General features: G+C 50.0%; 2 protein-coding genes across 2 annotated transcripts in view; one reads left to right on the forward strand and one right to left on the reverse strand.

Moving 5' to 3' along the window:
- The window catches only part of TRAM2 (translocation associated membrane protein 2), a 76,929-nt gene extending 63,503 nt beyond the window's left edge, over window positions 1-13,426 (forward strand). Inside the window, exons 5-11 of the mRNA XM_019734701.3 lie at window positions 935-993; window positions 2,199-2,283; window positions 2,911-2,981; window positions 5,401-5,505; window positions 5,811-5,954; window positions 6,832-6,995; window positions 8,230-13,426. Of these exons, the coding sequence (XP_019590260.1) occupies window positions 935-993; window positions 2,199-2,283; window positions 2,911-2,981; window positions 5,401-5,505; window positions 5,811-5,954; window positions 6,832-6,995; window positions 8,230-8,303 (702 nt within the window). The 3' untranslated portion in view covers window positions 8,304-13,426. The remainder of the gene's footprint in view (window positions 1-934; window positions 994-2,198; window positions 2,284-2,910; window positions 2,982-5,400; window positions 5,506-5,810; window positions 5,955-6,831; window positions 6,996-8,229) is intronic.
- Window positions 13,427-16,071: 2,645 nt separating this feature from the next.
- The window catches only part of EFHC1 (EF-hand domain containing 1), a 60,247-nt gene continuing 53,951 nt past the window's right edge, over window positions 16,072-22,367 (reverse strand). Inside the window, exons 10-11 of the mRNA XM_019734752.3 lie at window positions 18,977-19,187; window positions 16,072-17,579 (exon numbers count right to left, since the gene is read on the reverse strand). Coding sequence (XP_019590311.2) covers window positions 17,508-17,579; window positions 18,977-19,187 — 283 coding nt within the window. The 3' untranslated portion in view covers window positions 16,072-17,507. The remainder of the gene's footprint in view (window positions 17,580-18,976; window positions 19,188-22,367) is intronic.

The raw sequence follows: 22,367 nt of genomic DNA on the forward strand, positions 1-22,367 counted from the left end.
AGATTTTATACAACGGTCTCAAGTCCCACCTCCCAAGGTGCCATCATCTTCTGTTCCCACATGTGCACAAACACCCTGGCCCCATAACCTCACCTTCTGCTATGGTTTTTAGCACCCTATCCTTTTTTGGGGCCCCAGGGGTTTTCCCTTTCTTCTTGTGAGCTCAACTTTGCATTTAAAAGAATATTGGGAAGATTTCATCCAGCATTTCTAGATGTTTTGTGATGAAAGGTTTTTTAGGTTACATTCTCTTACTCTGCAAGAGGCTCTGGGTACCCGCTCTATATGAGGCCCCGGGCTAGATACTCGAGATATAAAGAAGGGCAAGCAAAGACCACAGCCTGAAGGACCTTGCGGAGTGACGGAGGCAACTGGCAATAAGGCAGTGTGTTGTGTGACACTTACGAGGCCTGTGGGGTCCTCACATTCTTTTTGTTTGTGATGCTGTGAAAAGCCAAAGGAGCCCCTTCATTTTTCCCGTGGACAGTGATTCTGGAGTCTAGTTGCTTATTCATTCTACAAGCATTTCCTGAGTGTCACATGCCAGGCATAATACTAGACACTGTCGCATAAACATAAACTGTCACATTTATTTCTAACAATAACTCTGGGAGGGTATTTTTATCCTCATTTTACCGATGGGCCAAGTGAAGCTTAGGAAGTAACTTGCTCACAGGACGCAGCTCGTAAGTGTCAGGCCTACATTCAGACACAGATTTCTGACCTCTTCCCCCTCTGTCGCTCTCTTTCACAGTAAAGACACCAGCGAGTGCCAGTAAGTCCCACGTGGAGAGGTCCTTCATTTGCACATTTCCTGTTTCTTCCTCTTTCTGGCAGCTGGGGATTAGGTGTGCCTTTGGCCCCTGACCCCTGGGCCTGCTCAGGGCCTCTCACATTCACGTCTCTAAATGCTGACTCTTCTCTCCCACTACAGGAAGGATATTTAACAAACCCGAGAAGCCTCTGGGAAGACTACCCGCACGTGTACCTCCCGTGAGTATTCTCATGACAGGGTCTCCAGGGAGGAGCCAGCTGGTCCACTGGCTTCCTCATCGCAGAATGTCACCAGAGCACCATGGGGCCAGCTGGCATGAGGACCGATCCTACCCCGCGCCTATTAGGGCACAGTTTTGTGGACGGAGGCAGCTTGTCTGGGAATTGCTTCCTCCCAGTCTGCTTGACTAGAGAATCCCAAAATGATGTGTCATCTGCACTCGCCCCTGTCACAGCTCAGGCTGCTACAACAGAACACCATAGACCGGCTGGCTTATAAATAACAGCGATGTATTGCTCACAGTTCAGGAGGTCTGGGAATTTACAACCCAGGGGCCCGCAGTTTCAGTGTCTGGTGAGGGCCCTCTTCTTGTTCATACATAGCCTTTTTCTCCCTGTGCCCTCACAGGGCGGAAGCGGAGAGGGGACTCTCTGGGGCCTCTTTTATAAGGTTGTTAATCCCACTCGTGAGGGCTCTGCCCTCATGACCAAATCTTCTCCCACAGACCCCACCTCCTAATAGCATCACGCTGGGGATGCGGACTTCCACTTAGGAATTTTGAGGGGACAGACATGCAGTCAACAGCAGGTTCCTAAATCACGTGAGACAGATACAGAGGCAGCATCTCCATGGCGTTCTCTGGCTTTGTGTCTTCTTGGCGACTCACTCATGCTCACAGCACATCTTCCCTTCCCGCCTCCCACGGCTGGTACCCCATCAGGCAGCCTCCCCTTCCCCTCTTGCTGTGGGTGAGACACCAGGAGAGCAGCAGCTGGGCCTGTGTCCTGAGGAGGCCACTCCTTGGCTTTCCTGAGCCCTGTAGAACAACTGCAAAGGACTTAGAGCTGAGTTAGGTGTTTCCTTTGCTACTTAGACCCCTTCCTTCTTCAGTATATCCACGCCACCCTTTTCTGCATGGACAGTGCTCTAGACTCAGCTCCCGGCTCAGCCTTCCCTTCTCCAGGCTGCAGACCTTCATCCTCTGCACTCGTTTCTGTGTCCCTTGCAGAGGGCTTGTCTGTGGAGCAGGGTCCCCAGGCTCAGGAGCGCGGTGCTGGCAGGCCATCCTACTCCTTCCATCCCTTGCTCCTGGCCCGGCTCCTCACACAGGCCTGGCCCTTGCCTTTCCCTCCTGGGCTTAGCGAGGACAACAGGGACATTTTTTTCTCCATCCCTCCTTTATGACTCGCTCCCTTGTTTCCAGCTTCCAGGTGAAGTTTTTCTACCTGTGCCAGCTCGCCTACTGGCTGCACGCACTTCCTGAGCTATACTTCCAGAAGGTACGGAAGGTGAGTACTCACTTCTCCCTCTGGAAGCCATTCGTCCTCCCCTCCCCTCCTGTTCCCAGTGGTCCCCTGTCCCTTCCTCGAAAAGCACAGAGCATTGGGTGGTGAGGGGGATGTGTGGGCGGCTTGAGGAAGATGCTTAGTCAGCCCCTGTCGAAGTCTCCAGGAAGACCTCCATGAGAACAGGCCACCAGCGCGTGTCTTGCCTCCCCCCACGCTAGCCATGTATGTGGCTTTGAGGAAACTCTTAACTTGCATCTTCTGGATGGTGGATGGAAAAGTTTTTTGCCTTTCCCACAGTCCTTTTTTTCTGAAAAAAAATAGCTTCCCTCTGAATTATTTCCAAAAGCCCTGTTCCCCAGTCCCTGTCCCTTCTTTCTCAACCCAACCCCGCCCTCTGACCGTGGACCCAAAGCTGCTGCTTCACCCTCAGACTTTTCAGCAGCCTGGTGCATGGGCCTCTGGTGTGACCTGGACCATCTGTGTTAAAGCAGCCGCAGTTGAGCCCTGCGGCTGTTGGGGAGGCGGCCATCCCCCCACCCCACCCCCCCCCCCCCACCCACTTCCCCTTCGTTCCTGCACCTTCAGTTAGGGAACAGCACATTCACGGGCTGCTTCTCTGGTTTGCAGGAGGAAATTCCCCGCCAGCTCCAGTACATTTGTCTGTACCTGGTCCACATAGCCGGAGCGTATCTCCTGAAGTGAGTGACACCCACATCTCCTCACCCTCAGTGTCGGTGCATCTCTCCAGACATTCATTCAGTTAGCGGGCATTTATTAGACGCCTTCTGTGTGCCGAGCACCAGGCTACGACCTGGGAGTACAAAGATGGATAATAGAAGATTCCTTTATTTTCAGTGGTTCATTCTCAGTCTAGCAGGAGAGACTGGTACAGACATAGCGGGAGGACGTGTAGTATGATAAGCACTATACTATGACATGTGTCATCTGCCGGGGGACCCAGAAAAGTGACTGCCTCAACCTGAGACGGCCAGGGAAGGCTTCTGAGGGATGTTGGCACTTGATGTGTGGCTTTGCGGGAAGAAGCCACCCTGAAGCTGGGCTCCTGCCTCAGGCGACCAGCTCAAGCTGTCAGCTCACAGCCCTGGGACCCCCTTCCCTTTGATTTGTAATGAATTGTAGAGTGGTCCCTGCTTGGTTGTCGTGAAGTCGAAAGATGTGTTACGGTATTCGGCCTTGAGTGTCTTCTTGTATGAAAAGACTCACATTGATGAATAGGACACGTCATTGCTAATTTGGGTTTTTCTTGAGCATTATCCATGTAGGTCAGGAGAACTTTGCTTTGTCTAGGCCGGCATTTTGAGAACCTGTGATGTGTGACTTTCCAGGCTGAGGAGCCTGGAGGCCCTGGGGCCTGACAGTGGGCATCCTGTGACAATGATGGACTCGGGGTAACGGAGTCAGGAGGAAGGCAGCTCTCAAATCCACTCTCCTGTCTCTGGAGACATAGAACAGTGTCAATTCCTGCCCGGACCTTCAGGGGTGAGGGCTGTGTGGTGGGGCCAGCTCTGCTCTTGTCTTGGATGCTCGTGTGACATGCAGAAGGGCTCTGAGGGAGCCAGTCTGCGCTGTCAGCCCCGCAATGTGTGGCAAGGAGAGCTTCCTGCTGCCGTCGGATCCCTGCTGTATCACCACTTCTCCCTCCAAAAGATGTGAGATGCTCCAAGATCTGTTTTTTCCCACATCCGACACGTTCCAGGGAAGGAGAAGGACAGGCGTCTGACCCTGTTTAGGCTGAGTCCTGTGAATTCTTGTTTCGGAATGAGAATAGGACTCAGAGGGCCGGGAGCAGCAGATCTGCCAAAATCACGCCCATCACATTCCTAGTGAGGCTGGCACTGCGTCAAGGAGCAGTTGCCTCTCTCTGCTCATTTAGGGAGTGTGACCTCCTTTCCCCTCCGTCCTCGTTCTAGTTTTCAGAGGTGAGTGTGGAAAGGAGAAGCCCTTTCTCCAAGATTCCCCAAGGAAGACGGACCTTTGAAATGCCGAATGATGTGGGGTCTCATTTTGGTGAAGAGCTTAGCTTTTGGAGGCCTTCACTCACTCAGCACAGCCTGAGCCCTCCCACGACGGGCCGGGAGTTGCTTTAGGAGGTGCAATTATAGGCAGACAGGCCATGCTCTCCTGGGGTGTCTGTTCTCACGGGAGGCAGACCACAAACAAGGAAGTAAGTAAATAGAGTTTCCCCTAGTGGTAAGTGCAGTGAATAAAATAAAGAGGGAATGACTTGTGTACTTGGCACCTTTGGTGTGGTGAGGGAAGGCCTCTCTGAGGAGGTGACTCAGGTTGAAGCATGAATGACAAGAGTCCCGCTAGGCCGTGTGAAGACATCAGGTAGTTTGCACATCGTTCTGTTGACCTTTCTCAGGATCCCGTGACCATCCTGACGGACTTTGCACTTCTTCGGTCTCATTGGGTGGAACTGGCCGGATCCTTATGTATCACGGCCGTGGGAGTGCGCACATGTCACCGCATTGCCTTCCTGAAGCCCTGCATGTTCAGCAGGACCTGTCATTTCATTTTGCGTTTGTTTGAATGACAGCTGACCATCTGCAGCAAACTGCCTAAGGAAGTCAGGCATGCATCAGGCCTGGAATTGAGCAGAGGGGCATGTCTGAGTGGGTGCTGATGTTTTAAGAGGGCAGTTCCCGAGCACAGATTTTTGCCTTATGTTGAGTTTTGCTTCCCGTACCTTTTAGCTGTGAAGACTTGGGTAATGAAAATATCAGACTGTGGGAAGCCCTCATATTTCTACATGCAAAGCTCAGCCACCTGTTCTGAGCATCTTTTATGTGCTTGGTCCTGGGCCAGGGGATGAATGCAAGGTGACAAGTGCTATGAAGAGCCTCAGTCAGGGTCACTGTGGGAGCCGGTAAGGATGCCTGACCCAGGCAGGACAGACGAAAGGCCAGGGGATTCGGTATTAGGAAAAATTCTTAAAGGTGTGGCAGCAGAATAGAATCCTAATGGATGAGGTAGGGCCGGCCAGGGAAGGTGGAGGAAAGTGGAGTGGAGAGCAGAGCTCGGGGCGTCGGGCCCCCGGCCTCCGCTGTCCGCGGCCTCTTGGGGGGACTGTGAGGCTTGTCTGTGTCTCTGCAGCCTCAGCCGCCTGGGCCTTATCTTGCTGCTGCTGCAGTACTCGACCGAGTTCCTCTTCCACATGGCCCGACTCTTCTACTTTGCAGATGAGAACAACGAGAAGCTGTAAGTGCGGAGGCTGGTCAGGGGCCTGCTGGCCAGGGGCCTCCCCTGAGGCCTGGCTGATGGGAGGGTCCTGCCCTGGGTGCCACGTGCCCCTTTACCTGCGGGCAACACCCCGAGGTTTTTTGTATATGGGTTTTGTGTTTTTTTAAATTTTCTGGAGCATCTTATCCTAGCTGTCTCATCCCTCGAGCCCCCTACTCAGCCTCCTTTGAACTTTCCCACCTAAGGACGCTTCTGGAGAAGTGGGTAAAGGTTCCCTCACGGGTCCTTTAAGGCTTATGTCCCTTTTCTGCCTCCACGCGCAGGTTTAATGCCTGGGCGGCTGTATTTGGGGTCACCCGCCTCTTCATCCTCACCCTTGCTGTGCTGGCCATCGGCTTTGGACTTGCTCGCATGGAAAACCAGGCCTTTGACCCCGAAAAAGGGAACTTCAACACCTTACTTTGCAGGTGAGTTGGGCAAAAGCCCGAGGTGATAAACCAGGGCTCCTTGAGCGCTCTCAGGAGCCTCCTGAACTTGGCACAATTTCTGCAGAAGGTCAGGAGACAGCAGACCGCTGCGTCTCCGCCACGTTAGCTGGGAACCTCTGGCCATTAGACCTGAGGGGAGAAGAGACACCAGCCTTCTGCTTCCATTCGAAACCACCTTCACTCCCCAGCGCTGGCCCGCTCAGACCAGTCAGGGCTTCAGTGCACGTGGGAATCCCCTCACCTTTGCCCAGTGCTTCAGGGTACACAGTAGGTCGCACATCCAGCGTCTCAAGGATCATTACGCCATGCATGGACTTCTTACAGCTTGGCCCATGGCCTCCCACAGCAGTAAGGAAGCCACAGTGTTTCCCGGAGACCTTCGGGCCTGGAAGGGTGTCTGATTTGTCCAGGATTGCTCAGCTTTTTAAGTGACATGCTGGATGAGAGGCCACTCTAGAGTTATTTCTGCTCTATCATAAATCAACTCACTTGAATTCTTCTAATATACATGGAGCTGATGTGAGCTGTATTCTGTGGTTTGGTACAAAAGGGACAGGCCGTGGCTCCCAGCCAGTCGTGGGGCATTATGACCATGGAGCTGGACGAGCGTCTGTCGCTGCCACCGTCGTGGTCTCCCTCGCCCCCACCGTCTGTCCGCCACCAGCCCTGAAGCATGCTGGAGCCATGACTGGCACTGAGCCCTGTGCTCTTTCTGGTGGTGGTGTGGGATGGTGTGCTGGGGCCAAGGGTGAGCGGGAACCAGGCCATGGGAGCAGCCGGGTTCCTGCCCCCATCTCCTCCCCTGCCATGATCTGTGGGCCCAAGCCCCCCTGACCCCTGCTCTGCCCCTCTGCAGGCTCTGCATGCTGCTGCTGGTGTGTGCTGCCCAGGCCTGGCTCATGTGGCGCTTCATCCACTCCCAGCTGCGGCACTGGCGGGAATACTGGAACGAGCAGAGCGCCAAGCGGAGAGTCCCAGCTGCCCCCAGACTACCAGCCAGGCTCATCAAGAGAGAATCTGGTGAGTGACAGGGCCCGTGGGCAGGCAGGGGCGAATTCTGTGGATGGGTGGGAAGGAGCCAGGGCCCAGCTCCTTGGGCTCTACCCAGACCAGTCCTGCAGTCCTGCGTCTGGACTCCTTTCCCTGGGTCTGGGGCTCCTTGGCTCCTGCCAGGGCCTGACTGGCACGTGGCTGGGTGTGGGCCAGGGACAGGCTGTGGGCAGGGAGCCCTTCTGGCAACGGTGGGGCAGGGCATTGGCTGGGTGGGGAACTGGCAGGAACCGTGTCCTCAGGGTGGCTTCTGGGCCCCAGCCAAGTTCTGTGCCTGTTCTCTGGGTGGCACGGCCTTGCTGTCCTCACCTGCCCTCTGCTCTATATCTTGGCCCGCCTCTGCCTCCCAGGCTGCTGGCTCCTCTTCCGTCTTCAGGAATGACTCAAGATGACGCAGTGCTAGGTGGGCGGCAGGGGTGGGACACCCACTTCCCTTTTTGGCCCCTGCCACATTCTAGTAACCACCACCAACCCTCCGCCCCCCGGGTCCCTGGGCAACGCCAGCCCTGCACTTTCTGTCCAGCCTGGGGGCCCAACTGCACTGGGATCTATTTTCTGACTCACCTGCCTTTCTCCAGGTGTGGCCTGCTTGGCAAGGGCTCATGTGTGTTAGAACCAGACACGTGCATGGCTGGGTGTGACGCAGTCAGGCCTCGCTGGGGTGGGTATGGGGTGTGAGGCTTTGCTTCAGAGCAAGCACACGGATGTGTTTTCGACAACAATAAAAAGATTTTTTTTTTTTTCTGCCACAAGAGGAGTGCCAGGCATCTGAGTAAGGGCTTGTCCCTTCAGCCTTTCTACCTCCTCCCTTCCGTCCTCACCTTCCCGGGAGTTGTTGCTGAAGTGGGCAGCTGCCCTGCAGGGGGCCTGAGAGAAACGAAAGCCACTGGCAGCGCCCAAGTGATTTCAGCGAGGATCTGGCCCCAGCCTCAGGCCTGGGCGGGCAGGCCTCTGCCTGCTCCTGGGTTACTGTGTGTCATCCCAGCACCCTGCTGCTAAAGGATAGTCAGAGACCAGCCACTGCAAACGGAGCCACTGGTAGCAAGGCCCTAGGGAAAGCAGAAGCCTCCAGGAGCTGTGGGAGGCTGCAGCCGGGGTCCCCTCGGCCCATCTGTGCAGCAGCCAGGCTGCCTGGGCCCCCACCCGTCCCCCTCCTGCTCCCCTATCAGGAGAAACACCATGTCTGTCTCCCTTCACTTCCTAGGTTACCATGAAAATGGAGTGGTGAAAGCAGAGAACGGCACCTCCCCACGGACTAAGAAACTCAAGTCTCCTTAAGGCCAAAGTGCTGAGAACAGAAATCCCCTTGTGGGGGCCATGGGGCAGTGAGGAGCCCAGGCTGCGTCACTGCCTTCCCCTTCCTGCTCGTGATGCTCCATCTCAAACAGCAGGAACCTGTCTTTAAACGGGGCTTTTCCTTTCTTACTTCTTGGCTTTCTCTTCTTCTTCTTCCATAAACCATTCTCAATAAAACCAAAAATCTTCCTCTTTCTCTCCCTCAAGCCACCTCATGTCCTCACCTCTGTACTGTGTTGGGTTTTCTAGAAGCACAGGTGCTCGTGGTTCTCTTTCTCCTGGCCTCTTTATTTCTCTTCCTTCATGACTGCTTCTTTCTCTTTTTACTTCTTTTACCGTATTGTGCAATTTTTCTGTGTGTCTTGATTTTTACAACGAGAGGGAGCTAAGATTGTGGTCCTGGCCATCCAACACCCAGCGTCCGTCCCCGGGACCTGTCAAAGTCTAGAAGCCTCGTTCGTGCCCAGGAGCCTCTGCCTGGGGCCAATAGCAGGTCCCCCCGGTGGCCCCCGTGTGGATGAGCAAGAAGAGAAGAGACCGGCCCTCTCGGATCATAATCTCCTAGGTGCTGATTAACTGATGAGATGTATGATTCCAGTTCTGCACGCACCATCTCGAGGCCCAGCAGTGCCTCTGCTTGTCGTAAACGCCCAAGCACTTGGCTTTGGGACCTGACGCCTCGGTCCAGAAGGATGGTGTTAAGTGTGTTGGGTCCTGTGACTCAAGCCAGCCTGCCACTGGCTGGTCCTGGATTGGAAACCCACCCGCCCTCACTCTGCTGGGCAAGTGCTGAAGGGGGAACAAGGCTCCCCACTCTCCAGAGCAAGAGGAAAGCATACTGAGCAGCTGGCTCTTCTGGAAAGGTAACGGCGGCGCAAGTGATAGAGGAGTCGACCCAGGCCTTTCTTCAGCAGTCCCAGCGGCACTTGCTTTTTCCAACTGTTCACCAGCGTTCAAAACCAAACATGACAGCAGTAAACAGACCAGCGGGCGTGTGCTGGTCGAAACCCCAGACCCAGGCAGGCAGCCCGTGTGAGGGGCCAGTGCTGCTGCCTCATCTCATCTCTCAAGCTGCAGGGACACCAAGCCCCCGCGTGCCCTGGGGCCCCCGAGGGTCACCTGGGCCACTCTCTGTGGCCTCCCTTGTTGAATGTTCTTTGGAATTGCCGTGGTCATCTGCTGATGTCTGTTGAGCCCACCTAGCATTTTAGACGGTAGGAACCAGGCCTGGTTGCTTAGATGAGCCGCCCAGCTGTGCCGACAGGAGGCTTTCTGCCCTGCCCCTCACGTAGTCTTTCCCCACAAAGACAAGGCCTTCACATCCTGATGGGGCCCAGCCCTGGGAGGACTTCCAGAGTTAGGCTTTCAGAGGTCCGAAGTAAGAACCCCTCCCAAACTCTGCTGTCGTGCTGGGGAGCAGTTCTGATGGGCACAGGACTGGTGTCATGCAGTGCGCTGGTCCACTTTCTGATACCGCACTAGGAGCCTAGTCTTGGATTATTATCCAAACATGGGGAGCTAGGTCTTTTCATCAAGGCAGCTCCTCTTTCTCCATGTCACTTGCATCAAAGATCAATTTTCATTTTCTGGAGACCGAAGGATTTCTTTCCTAACACCGCTGTAGACCCTTATGTCTCTGTTCAGGAAAAGTGGCTGAAATGGAAGGAACAGCCGTAGCTTCCGATTATCTTAGGCAGTGGGACCGCTTTTTTGAAAATAGGCATTTCTCCCATCCTTCTCTGACACTTGTCTGGGCTGCAATGCAGAAGCTCGGTAAAAGGGTGGCTTGGCCTCAGCCTGACAGACCTGATGTGGGAGCCCTGAGCCATTTCAGTCCAACAGCCTGGCCATGGCTGTAGTTGCATTTGGCTCCCTACCTGGCCTGGTAAGTTGGTAATGGGGCTGTTCAGCCTCCTCTACCTGCCCCATCAGCCCAGCCACCATCCGGGTTCTCTCCAGGCCGTGTCCTAGGCAGCGTGTTCAGCTCCCCGTGAGAGGCTGCTTCCCCAGGTAAGCCCCGTTACTGTGGAGTCATGCCTTTCGCAAATACACGCGGTGTGCCGCGGGCCGGGTAGGGGCTGAGCAGCAGCTCCAGTCCTGCCGTCAAGCAGCCTTCCTTCTCCCGTGGCTCGGTGTTTCAGGTGTTCGTTGCCAGAGGCCACACAGTTTCGTGTTCCTAATTCTCCAGCACTGTGCAATGGTGTGCCTCAGAGGTGGTACTGCCAACCCAGTGACTGGGCCAACTTAGGCTGTTTCCTAAAGAAGGGGGTTTGTTCAGCGATGAGTGTTAGTCAGATGTTTTCTGCTCTATAAAAACCCCCGAGACCATGAGTAAGGCTAAGATCTCACCAGCTGGGCTTCAGGAATGATTTGAGGGGAGGGGAAATAATAGGGAAATTATCATTTGTCACCCCACTGGCATCCCTGGCACATTTCTTTCAGAGCAGAGCCAAGTCTCTGGCACGTTGGCTCAAACCATGTTGCCAGGAGCCGAAATATCTCAGTTCCACTTCATCCTGTGAGCTTGTTGGGCTGGCTTGTCCTGATTTGGCCATTTGGGCTATGTTCTTCCATCTTACACACTCTTTCCTATTCCCAGTGTGGCAAACCATCTGTGAAGGCCGTGTCAGACGCCTCCAAGTGTGAGAGGCCAGCTCAGCACCATCCACCCGGAGCAGGAGAACGCGTGCTAATCTACCTCAGCAACCGCTGCCTCTCTCCACACCTCTGGCTGGCACCAGTGTGAGGGGCGCCGAGCAGAGGGCAGTGGTGGGAGAGGGAGAGGGAGGCTGCGTCAGTGGGGCGGGAGGATCCCATGCTGCCGTTTCCCCTCCTTGGAGGTTCAGTGATGGGCAAGTTATTTTTACCATCCGGGCTCTGAGAGCTGCACTATTAATAAGTTACATGTGTCCTTCGGAAGGTAGGGGAAGGTTCTGGGGGAAAGGGGAGCAGGCCGAGCCAGGAGGAGAGCTTCTCTCTCCCGTTCTAATCAATGCAGTTGGGTTTTCCTAGACCTGGGTGAGAGGAGGACACGACTAAGTCCCCTGCCTCAGGGCCGCAGTGTCCTAGCGAATATCCTTCGCAGTTCTCTGTTCTCTCACGGAGTGTGTCGAAAGCGTGTGAATGAGCTCACCTGAGTGCTCTTTCTTCTCCCCTGCCGCCTTCCCAGCTCACCGCGCTGTTTGTCAGGAGGAACTTGGGGGCATGACTGGAGAGTGGGCTCACTGTCAGATCACTTGAAACCCAACTAGAATCCTCTCCAGCTCATGGTTGGACCAGTGAGGAAGCCTTGATTAACTTTTCACTGTTTACTCCAGTTCTCGCCTGAATATTAATTTCTCCTCCCAAAAGGCTGGAAAGACCCCCTCCTCAGCTGCCTCACTCCCCCACCCCACTCTTTTTATGGAGGTCTCAGAAGAGCATTGGGGCGGCGTTAGGACCTACTGGCTCTATGCCGCCTCTCGGGCTCGGCAGCCCACGTGAGTTTTTGTGCTAAGCAGATCTTTATTCTTTGTAAGAAGTGCCTTACTTGCCATGTGGTCTAACAGTCTCACTTGTACTGTATGGCCAGCCCCCAGCTGCCAGGGCTTGAGGGCTGTTGGTCGTGTGCAGCCAAGGACACTGGACCCCGGTACAGTGACATGTAAAAGGGACACAGATTGTGACAGTTTCGCCTCATTCGTCTTGGTCTCCATCCCCACCCACCCATCCAACCACCATTGTGTTAGAGGCTGCGGTGTGTTCTGCTTTGTTTCTGGTTTCTCCCTTGTGTCAGTTTTCTGGCCCCGCTGGGTGGCTGCAGAAGCCGGGGAGGGCCCAACACAGGCCCCTGTGCCTTGTATCTATTAAGGGACGCTCAGAGGCCTCCAGGAGCACCAGGCCCCCCTCTGGCCCCAACATGGTGAGACCTGCTCTTCCAGCCCCCCACCCCCTGATTATAAAGAAAGGTACCCTTGCTAGATCCTCTTCTGCTCTGTTTTGCTTTCCATTCAACCCAAAGGTTCTATTATACAGGTGTTTACTTCCCGGTCACAAGTGTTAATGCGCTGATACCTTTTTGACAGTGGGTCTCATTCGGCTGTTGCAGAACTTCTCCGAGCTCCTAATTCAGTGTTACCTTGTATTAGCAGCAGCTCCCCTCCCCCCAGCCCTTGCCCTGCCTGCCTTTTCCTTGTTCTTCCGGGTTGTGCAATAACCCTCCCAGCCTGTGGTCTTTCCATAGGCCTCACCGTCCCTTTCAAGGCCCTGGGAAGGGCCGGGACCCACGGGAGGGGTCGTCGTCATCCCCTGCAGAAGAAATGTTAGCCACTTTCTCTTCCTTGCTGTCATTCTCTTCATCCTGGGTGGGTTTTTGTGGCACTCTAATAGAACATTGTAGCGTCGTCTTAGAAGTCCATATATAGTTTTTAAAAATATGTTGAGAAGGAAAAAAAAAACTATCCTCATGATGGGGCATTAATAAGTCAGTGTCTGGGAGTAAGATTGGTGACACGTGAGGCATCACCATCCCTCTGCCCAAAAGCATTCTAGAGTTTCTTGTTCCCACGGAGAGGAAGGAGCGTTTTCTGAGTATCGGCCATGTGTGGACAGCCCCCTGTTCACCTGATAGGATCTGGCTGTGATTATAATAAGTACCACCATGTCCTTGGGTACAGATTCAAGTGTTTATGTGATGAGACTATAAACCTCATTTTTCAGTTCCTCTTGTTTAATAAACATTGGAAGGATGAGCTGAGGCTGCTGGTGCCCTGAGCAACTCAATGCAAATGTGGACAAAAAGTGTCTTTTCGTTTTTCTACTTTAGCCTGTTCATGTTATGGACCAAATTTCAACAAGGAACTCAAGGAAAATTTGTACCTGCCGTATTTATGCTCATGTAAAAGGTTTTTTGGTTGTTTTTTTTTTTTTTTTTTTTTTTTTTTTGCGGGGGGGGGTGTACTTTTTACTTTCAGTGAACTTTTTTCAAAATCCTGTTTCCACTGTTTCTGTCTGGTTTGAAAACAAATTACAGTTTTGTATGGATTTTTTTAATGTACATTTTGAAACAAATGATCAGCAAATATTTTTGAAATAACTGAATAAAAGGCATAGAATTATCAGTCTAATTGTCTCTGGTATAATCCCTTATATTCCTGTTTTGATCTGGATGCTTACGTGACCTTTGCTTTTACTTGAAAAATGACTTTGCGTTGATTTTAGCCTAATTTCTAATATTTTTCACTGTATTTGTCATTTCTTGTATATCTTTTCAGATACATTTATTAATTGTGCTCATGTGAATTAGGGAATTGGAACTAAGGATGGAGAACGAGTTATTGAATGCTAGGTAGTAACACATCATTTTTATTTGAATCTATAACAGTAAAGTATAAAAGTGGAAAGGAGTTTTCTTGACACGGGGTTTGTGGGTAGGAAGCTCCCCGAAGAAGCACACCATGCTTGACGTGTGCTGTGTTATGAACTCCTTTGGCTAAGAGAAGACGGGATTAAGTTTGTGTGTAAAAGCCACCAAATGTTAGTGTTGGTATTGAATAGATGTCCGAGTATTAGTAATAGTGGTGGGCAGGGGGGACTGCTGGTGTCAGTTAAATGCCTATTGCCCGCAGCTGTCGACTGTGTTTTCCATAATTGTCTTCAGAGAGAGCTTGGGAGATGAGTGTCGTTACAGGTGGCAGTTAGCCAAGGACACCAACAGGGTGTGAGGATTAAACAGGAAACATTTACTTGAGGAGTGGGTGAGCGGTACGGGTGGCAGGCAGGCTTTGGTGCGGACTAAGGTGGCAGTCCCGCTCTGTCACGAGAAGCTAGGTGACCCTGAGCAGTTAACCTTTCTGAGTCTGTTTGCTCATCTGGATTCTGCAGTTTTGGAGATTGGTTGGTTGGCTTGTTTTTTGCAGAGAGTGGTAGTGGTAAGATTTAGGGATAGTGAATGCTAAGTTCATGGTACAAATAAAGCACTCAATCATTTTTTTAATGAACATACTCATACTCATGTGTCAGCAGGATATCCAGTAGTCACTCAGCCAAGTGACCCTTGATTCTCTAGAAATAATGTTTAGAGACATTTTCTCTATCTGTTGATCCCGAATACCCTCCAAGGCTGTAGATAAGAGTTTGCTGCACCCTACTTAGACGGTATTCCCAAGCCCCCTGGTGGTATAGACAGAGTAGACTGAGGAGTGGTAACTCATAGCCAATCTTCACCCAAAGGCAGATTTCACTAGCCCTGAATCCCTAAGCCACCATAAGCCATCTTACACCTCCCTCTGTGATCCGAGAGCCGCAGCTCCTAGCGTGCCTCTGCAGCAAACGCTAATAGGTGAAGCTCATTCTTTTCTTAGCTCCCTGGGGGCCCAGCCACAGGTCGCTTATTTCTTCTTCCCACAATATTGCCCGCTGCAGGTAACGCTCAGCTCACTAACATCACCTGAGGCTGACTCCAGATGCATCCCCAGTGTGACTGTAGCATAAGGCAGCATAAGAAGTCACATCTGATGGTTGCACTGCCATTCAAGAGCTCAGGAAAACAGTTTTCTTGACATGCAGTTTGTGGGTAGGAAGCTCCACTCTGACTTTTGTGGCTCCTCCACCGACTGCTTGTATAAGCCGGCAGAGGTAAGCAGTGAGCACCGACAGTACAGGAATCAGCCTGCAGGCTCTGGTCTGCTGTGAGGTGGCTTTTGTACCTTGTGATGGTGCTGGCAGATCTCACTTTCTCCACCTGGGCTAAACTTGGAAGGGGAGGCATGGACCGCGAGTTTATGGCATGTATGTGAATGGCGCCCAGTGTATTCACAGAGAGCTCTGAGACCCTTTTAACAGTTACAGTGGGGCTGACACTTTAGTCCTGGTCTCCATTACAATGGAAAAGGTATAGGGACATAAAAGGAGCAAAGATGTCGGAACTGAGGTTAGAAGGGCTGTGAGCACTTGGATCTCAAAAGGTGGGTGAGAGGATATTAAATGAGAGTTTTTCCTAATGTCTTCATTTTGGCTAAGGACAAAATCGGCAGTATCTCCATATGCTACAGATTGGTGCAGCTCCGTGAAAGATTTGCTGAAGAGGGGCCCAAAGTTTTTGCAGACGTCTTTCTTCCATGGGAGGCAAGGGTGATGGAGAAATTATTGGAGAGTGTGGATTTCTTGAAAGGGGCCATCAGAGTGTTGTAGGTCCACAAGCTAAATGACAGCAGTACTTTAACAGACTCAGGGCTTCGCATGTATTCCCTGGAGTTTGAAGACCACAATATTTGGGGTGCCTGATTCTCACCTAAAATAAGTCTCAAGGAAAGGGACTGGCTGAGCTGCCTAACTGCACAAGCGAGAGAGCGATCTGGATGAAAAGGATGGGCAACAGCAGATGCCCTGGAAGGGTGAGTCAGCCTGCAGGGTCCCCCACCTGGGAGGACCTTCTGAGAGGCTGCAGGGCCTGGTGGGTGTATACTGTGAGAGTGGGCACAGTGGAGTCCCCGTATCCTGGAGCCTGGGCCATCTGTACCCAAGAATGGTGCACGGGGAGGTTTCCTGTGGGTAAGTGTCCTAAGTACTCACAGAAAAGGTGCCCTGGGAGAGAGAAACAGCTGGCCTGTAGGGACCTGACCCCAGATTATGAGTTTGCCAACCACACACCGCTCTCTCTCTCTCTCTCTCTCTCTCTCTCTCTCTCTCTCTCTCTCTCTCTCTCTCTCTCTCCCCACCCCCCCCCCCAGGCTTCCAAACTTGGGACAGGACTGTGCTGAGGTAGGCAGGATAGAGATTCATGTTTTTATTTTAGACTGAAATGGAATTTTAAATACTTGAAAATCAGACTTTAGTTACGAGTCACTGGGGAAAACAAAACAAAACATATCGCTTCTTGAGATATCGACCTGGAACAGAAAAGGGGGAGTCAACATGATACATTTACATCCCTTTTATTAAGCTGGTTAGCGGTGGCGTAGCTCAGCGGGAGAGCTGGTTCAGAGAGGGCCAGGCATCCTGGATCGTACATAACTCTGTCCTCATTTGTATCACTCTTTAGGGTGCAGGGAGGAAGCAGACAGCATTTGTAAGGATGAAGTTGCTCTGCTTCTAGAAAGTCCATCGGAGCTCATTAGAAAACCAGTAACTGTTAACTAGTCTTTTCCTCCTACCTCAAGGCAGACTCTCTAATGGCACAAATTTTCTGAATTTTCTCTTTCCTGTTTTTTTTTAAAAATTACAACCCACACCAAGAAATACATTTTACATCATGATCTAGTCAATACACATTCCGTTGAAAGCATGACACAGTACATACGCTACTATGTGTACGACACTGATTATTTGCTAGTCTATTCCATTTTTTTTTGTTTGTTTGTTTTTTAATGCAGGTCTACTAATGTGCCTAGAACCACAGTCTGGAATGCATGTGGCGTATTTCCCTGGAATGCTGAGGCAGGCAGGTGGGGGCGGGGGCCTTGGCTTAGCAGCAACACGAGTACTGTGTGCTTATTTCCAACGCCCCGAGTGGTGCTCCTCCGAGCAAACCCTATCTTTCTTCCTGCTCTTAACCACTGTACACCTGATTAGTCAGGGCTCTCCAGAGACACAGAACTAACAGGATGTATACAGAGAGAATGAGATCCGTCACAAGGAATTGGCTCCTGTGATTATGGAGGCTGACAAGTGCCGAGACGTGCAGTCAGCAAGCTGGAGCCCCAGGAAGCGCCAATGCTTCCATTGGAATCAGAAGGCAGGCAAAAGCTGGTCTCGCAGTTTAAAGGCAGGCGGGGGGGCATTCGTGCTTCTTTGGGGAAGGGTCAGCTTTTTTGTTCTGTTTAGGCCTTTGATGAGTTGGATGAGGCCCGTCCACGGTGGGGAAGGCAATCTGCTTAGTCTACCAATTCAAATGTGAACCTCATCCAGAAACACCCAGAAATACTGTTTAACCATATCTGGGCACCCCAAGGCCCAGTCAACTTGACACATAAAATTAACCATCACATCATCCCTACCCCGACTTCCCTGAACAAGGCACCAATCTTAGCTCCTACAAGATCCAAATCAATTTAGACTTCAGTAGTAGTGAAATACAAGAACCAAAATAACAATAGTAATAATAATAATTTCAAGAGTGCTGTAAATGCATCTACGGAGAGTATAAGGTATATTTGAAAGTGTAGGTCCAACCTCAAAGCACTGTATTGCATCCTCTCATCAGCCAGGTCAGTCTGAGAAAGCTCGGACAAACTTGTGGTAGTCAATCTTGTCTTCTCCGTGAGAGCACAGCCTGATTAACTGCGGAGGAGAGCAAAGCGCATGTGAGACACGCAGGCTGCTTGCCGTGTAGCTGCAGGGTGCGCTTAGTAACAATGACCCCCAGCCTCGTCAGCCTAGTCAGGGGTTTGATAGCCTCAGTGATTCTGAAATGATCCTCTGGACCCAGTAGCTGGGTCAGATATCATCCCTTCTTACACTTAATACAAATCAAAGCTCAGGAGGAGTAAATGGCCTGCCCAAGATTTCAGGACTAACATTTGTATGTATAAGGGCATTGTCATTTTCTTTTTTTTTTTTTTTTTAAAGCACTTTTAATTGTGTTTATATTCAAATACAAGTCTTGGTCCATTTAGTCCGTGCAGAGTAAGACTCTTAAAATAGCAGCAGCCTCATAGGAGAATCCAATTATGTTGCTGCTCAAACCATGCCCCCTAAACTCAGCTGTGAGCAGTAGTACACCCACTTGCTGTGGTTCCTTCCTAAGACACGTGCAAGTCTAGCCCACCCACCTTCCCTGTCCCACGTGCCACTGACGGCAATTCCTCCCTCCCACGTCAGGTCCCACATAGTATAAATGACTTACAATGTGGGCATGCCATCGATCTGGGATTTGGGAAGCTACATGGATTTTTGGCCCACGGGGACAATGCCCTTCTAGCTGTCTCCCCGCCTCCTGGCTAATGTTCCTGTCCACAAAATATCCTCGTTGGCCAACCTAGTCACTCTAGCCCTAAACGAAAGCCTTCCCTAAGTGAATGTTAACTTGGAACATCCCTTTTTTGCTAAACATTCTCTGAGATCTACAGCATCTCCGTGTTCTTAACCAGTGAGAATGTCTCAACACTAAGAAGTCACAGTCGTTGGCAATTATAAACCCCTGGCTGAAGGGGTTTATAATGAAAAAAAAAAGGCATGAAACACCCTGTTCAACTCACTCATGAAAAGTCTAGGGAGAGATGGCCCATGTCCGCCCTCCATTTGCAGGTGGCCCTGGGACCCTCCTGACAGATGCCCTGTCCCTGGGCAATGGTCACGCCCTCTTCCTACCGTCCTGATGGGCTTCCCATCCTTCTTGGCTGTGAAGGGTGTCAAACCCACCCACTCAGCCCAGGGGCCTTCCAGTCTTCCCTCGGCGGCTGCTCCTCCAGGCCCACCGCCTTCAGCCCTGACGTGTCTTACCAGCCACTGTGTGCTGTCGAGCCCCACACCCCGTAAAGACATACCTTGCAACGGCAAGTAGAAAAAATGCCAATGACAGAATCAAGGGGAAAACCGCAATCAGGACTGAATAGGAGACCTGACTGGAATATTTTAGATCTCCCCCAGTTAGAACAAAATACATACACGACTGCCTTTAGGAGAGAGGAGTGGTGCCCAGCCTCCACAATCAGCCTGGAACAGTAACCCATACTGACCTCTTTAATCAAGGAATCGTCAACGGGTATGTTCAGAGAGCCACAGATTTTAAAGAACATCTCTTTGTCCACATATCCTGAAGCGTCCCTGTCACAAGTTTGGAATGCCTCGCGAATGCTGTCTTTGCACGGATGCTCCTTCAGTCGCTTCTGGATCGTATCTATTGACGCTTCCAGTTCCTGCACGGCTGGATCCACTTCAGTTTGCTTGCTGCCAAGAGAGGAAGGAAGTGACTGTAAACACGGTATTTATTCTTGACCACTCTTATCTCAGTGACCGAAGACCTCGCTTGGTGAAGTCAGGGAAGCTTCTAATGACAAACAGCTCTGACGCAGAGCCCACCAGTAGCTGAACACTTGCCTGCAGAGCCGCTGATGGCAGACCTCCACAGCAGGAGGGTCCGAGGAGAGGCAGGTTTGGAACTGCAGCTCAGCCTTCCTTGCTGCCGTCTGTTAATAAATCCCTGCACCACAGAGGGTCAAATCTACCACCACCACCGTCCCCAGTCCTGTGCTTGTGGGGATCATGTGACTGTCGCTCAATGCTGTTTCAGATCTCCATCATTTATGTTAGAGCATCTCGACATAAATGCCTGAGTTTAAAATATATTTACCTATAACCATGCAGTCAGGAATCTCTTGTACTTTTAACATTCCCTCTCCAATTCACTCTGAATTTTATAAAAGGTTATCTGTGGAAGTTCAGAGACTGCTCTATGTGGTGGATTGAGTTTCGGCTCAGCATTTACTGAAATAGGGATTAGTAACCCAGAGCATCAGGAAGAGGAAGGTCTAATCCCTTCAAATGACAACCAGGAAAAGCAGAAGCCCAATTTTTATTTCCTCTGGACATGAAGGTACAATTATAAAATTAAAGAATTTTAGAGCTGGAAAAAAACTCTCATGTTTCATCTTACCAAATCTGCTTTGGAATAAAATAGGGCTCAAATAAACTCAGTAAGCACTCCTCCCTTTCTTAATGATGAGAAAACAGACTTGAAGAACTTAGTGACTTATCCCAAATGTCATGTCAGACAAGACCAGAGCTGACATCCCACTTGAGTTCTAACTTGTTTTCTCAAGAATGCCCAACCACTTCTCACTGAACCCCTCTTCTTCCAGACCTTCACAATACTAATCCACCGTTGCTTTCTTGTTCCCATTTTTTCTTGTATGTAATATTCAAAAAGTTCACTGTTCCAAATAGCCTTTTAACTTATTTCCCTTTTTACCTGGTGGCGACTTTTGCTGGAAGAAGTATAAAAGTGGTATAGCCTTTCAGGAACAATTTGGAAACATGAAGCAACTGCCCAGAAAAGAATTTCAAGTAACTTATCCTAAAGAAATATTATGAGTTGTATAGAAAGGTACATCTATAAAGCTGTTTTGAGACAGCCTAAATGTAAAAAAAAGTCCTAAAATCAGGAGTTGGTTAAATAATAAACACTACAATCAGGCAATGTAATAATAATGCAGCATTGACAATGTGGCAGAAAGAGTAGAAAGATACATTGCTAGAGCAAAAAGTCAAGGTGCAAACGTGTGTACAGAATGCTAACTTTTGTGTAAAAGTTGTGGGAGAATAGAATATATATTTAAATTTGCTTATATTGTACAAAGAACCTCTGAGAATATATTTTTAAAAACACAATGAAAGAGGTAGTTCGTTACCTATGGAGAATGGAGGGTAACAAGTAGGTAGAGGGAAGATGGGATGGGTGCAAAACTCTTCTTTGGTTTCTCCAAAGAAGGAATATATATATATATATATATATATATATATATATATATATATATAAAATATATAGTGTATGTATATATAATATATATATTATATATATCTCCCATAAGAATGTGATACCTGCTCAGAAAATTAAACTATCAATATACTATAAAACATTTCATGATATCAAAAATATTCATGATATAATATCAAGTGAAAAAAACTGGTAAATGGTACAATGGTATTACAAAATTATTCCATTTTATGTACATATTAAAACAAAATGTTGGAAGTAGTCACCTCTGGGTTATAGAATTTTAAGAAACATTTTTGCTTATTTCTCCTGAATTGCTTGTATCTCCTAAATTTTTACTCCTTGAATGTTTTCATTCTGGGCATGTGTTACTTTTGCAGTAAGACAAAAACAATAAAACTGTAATCAAAATCTTCAGTAACAAAATGCTGTCTAGCCTCATTTATTATAGAAGCGGAATACGTTTATCTGATGGGTGTAACTCCAATCATACATACTAAATTATGAATGACTGCCAGGGAGCTACTTTAGTGACAGAAAGCAGTCAAACCTCAATCTTCCATATCATTCCAGGAGTTAGAGCCATGGAGCATATACATTTCACATGTGACCATCCAATGATTTTGGAAAAGAGAAGATAACTCCCCATTCCCTGAAGAAACCAGACACTGTACTGCTTCAAACAACAGGGGAAATGCCCATGGCATCTGCTGCCTTTGGGTAAGATGGAGTAAATTCATACAGCAACAGGTGGTACCGTTTAAGACAGAGCTAGTTAAAGTTACAGCGCCTACTTTATTGCAGGGGCCCAAGCCAGGGCCTGCTCTGCAGGAGAGCTGCGAGACCTAAGGTAGGGTTTGTTCCATGGATTCAAAGGGAACACAGGGGCTGCCTGATTCTCCTTAACAGGGGCTGCCAAATGAGGGAGGCAGCTAGGCTCCCCACATGCTAAGTGCAGACTCTGAGCCAGACCCTCCAGTGCCCTAACTTTACTTTCATAAAAGCAAACATGATTTTAAAGGGTGATTAATCTCCCACTGGTAAGAGAGACGTCATGGTTTTCAGTCTGTTCTTAGAATATTTTGCTATGAGCTCTCTGGCAAAGCCCTCCACTTAGCAAGAACGAAACGGAATTCATGTATTTTCTCAAGAAGCAAACAGTCGGCAAACTTGTTCTTTCTTTGTTACGGTTTTTGTTATGGTTTCTTTGTCTGTTTTGGTGTTGTTTTGGTGGTGAGCACGCTTTGATACCAATAATGTATTAAAGCTTTAAAGTATGGCCATTTCAATTGCAAAGGATCAGCGTTGACCCTTTGGCCTGACCTTTGCTCTTGATTCATGATCTAGGGCCTTCCCTTTGCCCCAGTGAAGGTAAACCCCCTCCCGGGACAGGCAGTCACTTGTCTAGAGAGCTTCAGGTAGCCAGGAGGCTGAATAAGAACATCCCTGGTTTCTCAGAGCTTTCCTCTGGCAAGGCAGAGTACGTTGTAGTTAAGAGCATGGGCTCCAGAATCTGACTGGCTCATTCAAAATTTCAGTTTTGCCACTTAAAGGCTGCATGATCTTGAGTGGATTACTGCGCTCAGTTTTCCTACCTGTTATATGAGAGTTTTAAGGAAAGCCACCTCCTAAAG

The sequence above is a fragment of the Rhinolophus sinicus genome, chromosome 2, assembly GCF_057876585.1.
Source record: "Rhinolophus sinicus isolate RSI-liver-muscle chromosome 2, RSI-T2T, whole genome shotgun sequence".
NCBI lineage: Eukaryota > Metazoa > Chordata > Mammalia > Chiroptera > Rhinolophidae > Rhinolophus > Rhinolophus sinicus.